Source organism: Gastrolobium bilobum, unplaced genomic scaffold (genome assembly GCF_033153095.1).
Source record: "Gastrolobium bilobum isolate Gb01-03AN ecotype WA unplaced genomic scaffold, APGP_CSIRO_Gbil_v1 utg8203, whole genome shotgun sequence".
Classification (NCBI taxonomy): domain Eukaryota; kingdom Viridiplantae; phylum Streptophyta; class Magnoliopsida; order Fabales; family Fabaceae; genus Gastrolobium; species Gastrolobium bilobum.
Genome location: NW_026899720.1, coordinates 56,132 through 66,053, shown reverse-complemented (window position 1 = coordinate 66,053; position 9,922 = coordinate 56,132). Strand labels below are relative to the sequence as shown.

The 9,922-nt window shown below is 35.5% G+C and overlaps 1 protein-coding gene across 1 annotated transcript; it reads left to right on the top strand.

Moving 5' to 3' along the window:
* Window positions 1-2,809: 2,809 nt before the first annotated feature.
* On the top strand, window positions 2,810-9,308 carry LOC133292933 (amino acid transporter AVT1I). The gene is made up of 2 exons (XM_061491422.1): window positions 2,810-3,316; window positions 8,793-9,308. Exons 1-2 carry the CDS (start codon window positions 2,825-2,827, stop codon window positions 9,306-9,308), a joined length of 1,008 nt encoding a protein of 335 aa, XP_061347406.1. The 5' UTR covers window positions 2,810-2,824.
* The last annotated feature ends 614 nt before the right edge of the window (window positions 9,309-9,922 follow it).

Sequence of the window (9,922 nt, the reverse complement as noted above, 5' to 3'; positions counted from 1 at the left end):
TTATAAAACGCATATATATATATATATATATATATATATATATATATATTTATATAGAAGATCCTTTGACAAAGATGTTAAATTTGAAGTTTGACACCTCATGTGAAAGTTGTTAGATAAAAAAGATCAATAATATCACATGCTTACAAAATAGAGTCGTTGATCTTTTTTGATCTAATGGTTCTCAGATAAAGTGTCAAACTTCAAATTTGACACCGGTGTCAAATGATCCTACCTCATATATGTAAGCATATATATGAGGTACGATCATTTGACACCGATGTCAAATTTGAAGTTTGACACCTTATCTGAGAGTCGTTAGATCAAAAATGATCAACGACTCTGATTTGTAAGCATGTGACACCATTGATCTTTTTTTATGTAACGACTCTCAGATGAGGTGTCAAATTTTAAATTTGACACTGATGTCAAAGGGTCCTACTCCTCTCTCTCTCTTTATATATATATATATATATATATATATATATATATATATGTATATATATATTGAGAGAGAGAATTGAAGGATTCGATTACAAATATTTTTGTAAAAATTTCAAATTACACTATGTAATCCCGGAAGGACATAATGTATAATCTAGTGTACTTTCAAGCGTACATAATGTAGTTTGTAAATAAAAAGTTTATAAATATAACATTCCATCTATATATATATATATATGGATTATATCTCTTAGAACTAACTTTTTTGTTATGTTAAAGAAAGTGATATATAATAATAAAATAATAAGATAATATTTTATTCAATAAATTAATCTTATTTTTTTGTCAAAAGATTTGGTTGCTATAACATGATGAATATAATTCCAGAGAAGAAAGACGGTTTAGGTAGACCGTAGACCTTTCTGGCTTTGTCACGGTGTTAAATTTTTTGGTCCTCTACCTGAACCTGGACCATTATGGGGTTGTCCTCCAACAACTTCCGTATCGACGATGAATGCTAGTGCTAGTAGTGTTAAAACGTTTCGCCCTCTGCTCGTTTTGCACGTGGTCTAAAAGTGTTTTTGGATATTATATATATGAAAAACATTAAAGTTCTTCTTTCCTTTATTTAACTAGCTGACAGACCTAATATCTAGACACACACACACACACACACTATCTCTCTATCTCTCTCTTTCTTCTTTCAGCACCAATGGAAGGCGAGCTGTGTGATGATAATGTCACCGTTAACACACCCTTAATTATTGACCAAAACCAACACTTGCTTGAAAGAAGCCAAAATTCTATTCATGATCCCAGCTATGGCACCGCGTCTTTCATCAACACCTGTTTCAATGGACTCAATGCTTTGGCAGGTATTTCCCATGTTTTTATTGCTGATTATTCTCTCTTTAATAATATCACTCTCCCAATCCTTTGTCTTCTACCCTTCTGTCTATTTGGCATAATTAATCCATGTAAAACTCTTTGTTAGGATGAACAATTTTTCGGTTTTACAGTATACATATATATATATATATATATATATATATATATATATATATATTCTTAGAGTTAAACTAAGATTTATTTTTTATAAGATCCTATTGTAATTATATTATTTTTCTTCCTTCCTTTTGTTAATTATTTGATTACACAAAACCTGAGATTTCTGAAGATATTTGTGGTGCAGTTCGATGAAACCAACCTCCGATTACTTGTTGTCATAGACGGAAAAGCAATCCACTGTTAGTTAAAGCTTTTTTCCTTTTGATTCCTTCTCTCAGATCGAATCATTTCAGTCCCTCTTTTATTGTTTTAAGAAGAAAATCTCGTTTCGATAAAAATTATTTTGTAATTCTAGACGTGAGATTCACAAAAAAATGAGTGGCCTTCGTTTACAACAGACTTTTCTATTATACGTGGTAGTTATATATATATATATTTTTTTCTCTTCGTATAGTCACATGTGAGCCGATATATTTTTAAATATGTAAAAAATAATTTTATCATAAAAATGTTAAACCTTATAAAGTGAGAACAACCCTAATTTTTTGTTGGCCCCTTCTCACGCTAGTTGAATCCTGTTGGACCTTTTTCTAATATGAGCTAAGGGGGATAAGTTAAATGTAAACTTTATAACTCATGTGACTGATGTCATCATGTCAACCAAATATGATTCTCAATTTTAAAAATTAAAAATGAAAAAAAGAATACAAAATGAGAAAAAAAAAAAATTTCTTTCAACCCAATCACGCTCAGACATGTTTGCATCAGCAAAAGAGTTAAATTTAAAATAAGAGATTTCCCTCGACCAACAGTGTTTTGAAAAAAATTGATGTTATTGCAAACTGAAATTGTTTGTATGAAAGTGTACATATTTTTAGCATCAATATTTTTTTAGGATCCGCACAAATTGACTTCAATTTATCTCATAAGACCTGCAACAGTTAACTTTATTTCTCATAATTGTTACTCATCATTTGTAACCGTCTTCATAGAAAAACTCTTAATGATATATATCTATAATTTTTTTTTTTTTAAAAATCCCCATAATTTGCTATGTTATATAATGTCATTTAGATCTTAGGACATTTTTAATTACACGTTCGTCTTGAATTAACAATATTTCTAATTTTCTATAGCAGTACATCATTCTCAGTTTGCCATGTTTTATTTGCCATTATTCCTCAAGCATGCATGTTTGTTCTGTTGAAACAGAAACTTATGAAATGCTAATGTTTCTATGTTGCTTTGGTTTACAGGTGCTGGGATACTCTCGGTTCCATATGCTCTGGCATCTGGGGGTTGGTTAAGCTTAACTCTCCTGTTTGCTGTTGCAGCTGTAGCCTTTTACACAGGCTTGTTGATTAAAAAATGTATGGATAATGATTCTGAGATTAGAACCTATCCTGATATAGGTGAGCTTGCATTTGGAAAAACAGGAAGATTACTAGTATCTGTATCCATGTACACGGAGCTCTACTTAGTTGTAACAGGGTTCTTGATTCTAGAAGGGGATAACTTGAGTAATTTATTCCCTGATATGAAGCTTCAAGTAGCTGGTTTAACAATTGGTGGAAATCAATTCTTTGTGATAATGGTTGCCCTTATTATCTTGCCTACAGTTTGGTTGGATAACTTGAGTCTACTTTCTTATATATCAGCAAGTGGAGTGTTTGCTTGTGCTATAATCATATTCTCAGTATCATGGACGGCAACAATGGATGGAGTTGGTTTTCATCAAAAGGGAACTCTTGTTAATTGGAATGGAATCCCCACAGCTGTTAGCTTGTATGCCTTTTGTTTTTGTGCACAACCAGTCTTTCCCACCTTGTACAATTCCATGAGAAGCAAGCACCAATTTTCTAGTGTAAGTGCTTTAATATTTTTTTCTTGGTTGTGTTTTGCTTCTGATTTCTTTCTTTGTCTCACATCAATTCAATTTTTTTGTAAAACTTTACTTCAACCCAAGACCCTAAGGGGGTGTTTGGTTCAAGTTTTTGGAGAGGATTACCGGTAATCCTTCTTTGGTAAATGTAATTACCACGTTTGGTAGAAGGAATAAATTACGATTCCCGGATATCCAAGGATTACCGGTAATTTGATTTATAAAGAAAAGTCACTATTCAGATTACCAAAAATAATATGGTAATTCGGAATACCAATTAGAATACCAAGTAAAGGGAAAGCACAACAATAAATTTTGAGACAAAAATACCTCAATACACATAAAAATCTAGACTCAATATATCAATTACAAAAGTAAAAATAGTTTGGGGTTATTTTTGTAAAATAAGCTCATATTCCAAGTCATATTTCGTTCTAAACCAAATATGGAATCAGTAATTTTTACCCAGTATTCCCGGTAATATTTTGGCGAACCAAACACATCTTTCGTAAGATTCCAAGTAAACTCAATTTCTACTGAATTCCCATTAATCATGATTCCCGGTCACCAAAAAATTTCTCCTGTACCAAACACACCCTAAGGTCCTGGGTGAGGTTAAATTATTTATTTTGTATCTCTCTAACACACTCCCTCACACAAGAGCGTGCTTTTCTTAATTTCACCTGAAAGTGGAGGCGGTGATGATCGAACTCGTGACTTTGTGGTCACTGAAGTTCTGATACCATATAAAGCGCCTGTTGTAAATAATAATTATTTAGTTATTATTTAGTCATTTATTTGTTGTATTGGGCCAAGCCCATTAGGTTAAAATTAGGTCAAGTATTCTCTATAAATAGAGAACCCTTTGTACAGATTATATACAATTCAATAATATTTCAAATACCCTTTTCTTTCAAGTTGGTATCAGAGCTCTCGATCCAGAGGGCTCTGCTTCCGCAATTACCTCCGTTAAAACAGAAACCTTCTTTCTTAGCCTCTTGCTGCCATTAGCCGCCACCGGAAAATTTTTCTGGTGGACCTTTTGGACCAAGAGGACCAGTTTTCAAATCCTTTTTCTCTGATCTATCAGCTTACGGACGTGTTATAATCGTTTGACGACCGGATCTTCCCAAAACAACACAAGGCCGCTACTGTTCATCGCGTTTTGGACACTTTTCTGGCGACCTTTCAACTCCTACCGGCCACAGAAAGGTTCGAGACCGTCGGACGACCTTGCCGCCGAAATTTCAGCTCCGGCAGCCTCCGCACGCGCTCTCACGCGCCGCCACACTCCCGGCGAGTGAGGCCCACTCGCAGACAACTCCACCGGCGCGTGGAGGCGCGTCGGCCACTTTTTCCAGCTCTGGCCAAAAAAATTTCTGATCTTCTCCTCATCCTCTTTCTGGATCTGTGCTCTCCTCTCAGATCGGACGTCGTTTGGTATTTGTTTTGTGATTTTTTGGCTTCTTGGAGCTTTTCTTTGACCATTTTCTGTGCAGTATGGCCTCTTCTCAAAGCGGTTCTTTTTCAAAATTTTATGATGGTACCTCTTCTAGACCTAAGAGAGATGATCGATGGTGTTCTGATTGTAAAAGAACATGTCATATCAAGGATTTATGCTTTCTCTTTTATCGAAAGCAAACTGTCTTAGAAAATATGGCAAGGTTGCGTGGTCAACCGCATTTTACTAAAATAACTTCTGCACCTAATGAGACCCAACCTGCTTTTCGTCCAGATGAGTTGGAACGGCTCCGAACCATTCTTGATTCTATGAGTAAGCCATCTGATACTAGTGCTTTGCCTATGACTGGTATGAGCTCCAAAACTTATTCTTTCCTTTCTTCATGTAATGATTTTAAACATTCTTGGATTGTTGATTCTGGTGCTACTGATCATATGGCTTGTTGTGCTGACTCCTTTACTTCTTATCATCCTACCATTGGAACTCATACAATAGCCGTAGCTGATGGCTCTCATACATCAGTTGCGGGTTCTGGTGACATAAACGTACAGCAGTCCTTACATCTTAAGGATGTTCTTCATGTTCCTAAAATCTCCACAAATCTTCTTTCTATTCATAAAATTACAAAAGATTTGAATTGTACTGTAAACTTCTATCCTACCCATCGTGTTTTTTAGGATCTCGCCACGGGGAAGATGATTGGTAGTGCTAAAGAGCAAGGTGGGCTGTACTATCTGGTGTCACAATCTCCTGCAAATAAAGTAATAGATCACATCTTAATGTCTCATGGTCAATCAACTGCTGATTCTTTGATTTGGCTTCATCATAAGGGCTTAGGTCATCCTCCATTTAGTTTACTCAAATCTTTATTTCCGTCATTGTTTTTGTCTAAATCTGTTGAGTCTTTTCATTGTGATGTTTGTGAATTTGCTAAGCATCATCGTGTGTCTTTTCCTTCTAGTATTACTAAGAGTGTTGAACCTTTTGATCTTATTCATTCTGATGTTTGGGGTCCCTCTTGCTTCTGAAAATAGATGGTTTGTTTCTTTTATTGATGATTGCACTCGTGTAACTTGGGTGTACTTAATGCGTGAAAAGTCTGAGGTACCACAACTGTTCTTTCAATTTTATAAAATGATTGAGACCCAGTTTGGTAAAAAAATCAAGAGACTAAGAACAGATAATGGTACTGAATATGTTAATCACAGTTTTTCCCAATTTATAAGAAATAACGGTATGATTCATGAACTTACTTGTGTTGACACCCCCCAACAGAATGGGGTTGCTGAAAGAAAAAATCGTCACCTTCTTGAAGTGGCTCGTGTATTAATGTTTCAGACACATGTACCCAAATACTATTGGGGAGATGTTATTCTTACTGTAGCATTCTTGATCAACCGTTTACCCACTCAGGTACTTGACCATGTAACTCCTATTCACTCTATGACTTCTTTTTTCCCTTATATTCCAATTATGATGAGTCTTCCTCCACGAGTGTTTGGGTGTGTTGATTTTGTTCATGTTCATAAACATCATCGCAGTAAGTTGGACCCTAGGGCTATTAAATGTGTTTTTCTTGGTTATGTTCCTGATAAGAAGGGCTACAAGTGCTATCACCCTAGTAGTAGGAAATTTTTTTGTTTCTATGGATGTTACATTTCAGGAATCTGAGTCCTTTTTCCAAGGTCCTCATCTTCAGGGGGAGAATCCTTCACCAGAAATCTCATCACCTCCTTTCCTTGAGTTTGAATCATCAGTGTCTACTCCTTTAGCTATGTCAGTGTATCCTCCACCTGGTCCTGTTCCTTCTGTGTCTGTTCCTCCTGTGTCTGATCCTCTTGTGAGTAATCCTCCTGTGACTGATTCTCCTGTGATTGATACATCAAGTACACCAGAGATAGGAAAGATTATGACACCTGAAAGAAGGAAACAACTCACATTGTCTCAGCAGCAACCTCAATCATCTGAACCACTGGTAAGTCCTGAATCTCATATTTCTGATCATGATGTTAATACTTCTGATGACTTACCCATTACTACTGATTCTGATGATTTACCCATTGCTCTTAGAAAAGGAAAAAGAGCTTGTCCCAAGAAATCTTGTCCCTCATGTCCCTCTTGTACTTAATACCCTATCTCCCAGTTTGTTTCCTCTGCTAATCTTTCTGTACAGCACAAAAGCTTTGTTTCAGCACTAGACTCTATTGCAATCCCAAAATCAGTACATGAAGCCTTGAAAGATAGGAATTGGGCTCAAGCCATGTAAGAGGAGATGAATGCTTTGGAGAAAAATAAAACATGGGAGGTTATTGATAGACCCAACGGAAAGAAAGCAGTAGGGTGCAGATAGGTTTATGCCCTGAAATATAATTCTGATGGCACTCTTGAGAAATACAAGGCTCGATTAGTGGCCAAAGGTTACACTCAAACCTATGGCATTGATTATGAAGAAACCTTTGCTCCAGTTGCAAAGATGAATACAGTGAGAATCTTGTTATCCCTTGCTGCCCATTATAATTGGGATATAAATCAATTTGATGTGAAAAATGCTTTCCTCAATGGTGAGTTAGAAGAAGAAGTCTACATGAAAATCCCGCCTGGTTTTGATTCTGTGAAGGGGGGAAATAAAGTTTGTAGATTAAAAAAGGCCTTGTATGGATTGAAGCAGTCACCTCGTGCTTGGTTTGGTAGGTTTACTAAGGTTATGTTGACTTTAGGATACAGACAGAGTCAAGGAGATCACACTCTTTTCTTCAAGCACTCCCAAAATGAGAAGCTTACTGTGCTCCTTGTATATGTTGATGATATTATTATCACAGGTGATGATTTTGTGGAGAGACAGATTTTGCAAACACGGCTTGCCTCTGAGTTTGAAATCAAAGACCTTGGGAAATTGAGATATTTCCTAGGGATAGAAGTAGCTCATTCAAGCAAAGAAATTTTTATCAGCCAGAGGAAATATGTTTTGGATCTTCTCAAAGAAGCAGGAAAGCTCGGGTGTAAACCCTCTAATACTCCTATTGAGCAGAATCACAAGATGGGCTATGAAGAAGAGAGTCCTCCAGTTGATAAAGGACAATATCAACGGCTAGTTGGTAAATTGATATATCTGGCTCATACTAGACCAGACCTAGCTTATGCTGTTAGTGTTGTCAGTCAGTTTATGCACGATCCAAAGGAAAAACACATGCAGGCAGTAGAGAGAATTCTTCAGTATCTTAAAGGTACTCCTGGTAAAGGATTGTTATTCTGGCAATCTATCTTTAGAAGTCTACACAGATGCTGATTATGCTGGATCCGTGACTGACCGTCGTTCTACCACTGGTTATTGCATGTTTCTTTGCGGTAACTTGGTGACATGGAGAAGTAAGAAACAAGATGTGGTTGCCAGATCAAGTGCAGAAGCTGAATTTCGAGCTATGGCTCAAGGCATTTGTGAGTTACTGTGGCTGAAAATTGTACTTGATGATCTCAAAATAAAATGTGAGGGACCTATGAAGCTGCTATGTGATAATAAGTCCGCTATTTGTATAGCTCATAATCCAGTTCAACATGATCAGACTAAACATATTGAGGTCGACCGCCATTTCATCAAAGAGAAACTTGATAGCGGGTTGATTACCGCTCCATAGATTCCCACTGGGCGTCAATTAGCTGATCTATTAACAAAGGGGCTTCCTTCAGACAGATTTCAAGAACTTACTAGCAAGCTGAGAATGATAAATATCTATTCCTCAGCTTGAGGGGGAGTGTTGTAAATAATAATAATTTAGTTATTATTTAGTCATTTATTTGTTGTATTGGGCCAAGTCCATTAGGTCAAGTATTCTCTATAAATAGAAAACCCTTTGTACAGATTATATACAATTCAATAATATTTCAAATACCCTTTTCTTTCGAGTGCGCCACTTCAATCCAAAATCTTTAAGTGTTGGGTGAGTTTAAATTATTTATTTTGTGTCTCTCTGACATTTAATTTTATTTTTTACATTGCAGGTCCTACTTGTATGCTTTATATTAACCACTATTGGTTATGCATCCATGGCTATAATTGGTTACCTGATGTTTGGTTCAGAGGTTCAATCACAGGTAACTTTAAACCTGCCACTGAACAAATTAAGCTCACGTGTAGCAATATATACTGCCTTGGTTAGTCCCATATCCAAGTATGCTTTGATGATAACACCGATTACCAATGCTTTGAAAGATATGATACCAAGGAAGCACAAGAATAGTGTCACTCACATCATAATTGGCACTGTCATGGTAATCAGCACTGTCATCGCTGCCCTGACTTTTCCTTTCTTTGGGCATCTCATGTCACTGGTTGGAGCTTTACTAGGTGTCACGGCTTCTATTCTGCTTCCATGTTTGTGCTACTTAAAGATTTCAGGCATTTACAGGAAATTTGGGACTGAGACGGTAGCCATAGTGGCCATAATAATAGCAGCTGTAGCAATGGCAATATCTGGGACATACACATCAGTTATGCAAATAGTCCACAGTTTGTAATTTTGATTATTAATTAATTGAGAAAAATATTTATCATTTTAAATAATATAATTTTATATTATTTTAAATAATACGATATTATTTTGATGTATATTTGATTATTATTTTTATTTTATCTCTTTTTAATTTTAGGGAAGAGAGATAATGTAATTTTTTTTAATTCAAGTGATAATTCTTTGTGATAATGGTTCCATGCTTGTGCTACTTAAAGATTTCAGGAATTTACAGTAAATTTGGGTGTGAGACGGTACTCATTGTGACAATAACATTAGCAGCAGTGGCAATGGGAATATCTGGGACATACACGTCAATCGTGCAAATGGTCCATTCTGTTAGACAGTAATTTTACCTGAAACCCAGATAAATTATATTTCTCATTTCACATAAAATGTATGCTTTGGTGACTCTGCTTTGGTGACTCGTGGAATTTTGAGCCTTTATTTTTTTTATTTTCTTTTTTGAAAAAAAGAAACATGGGCTACATTAAAAGTTGTCTCTGCAAAAAATTTTATATTTTTCATGTGAAAGAAGAGAAACCCAAATTTTTAACCCTATATCGCACTATTCTAATAATTTTTTTTAAATGCATTAAAATTATTTTTTTAATATTATCT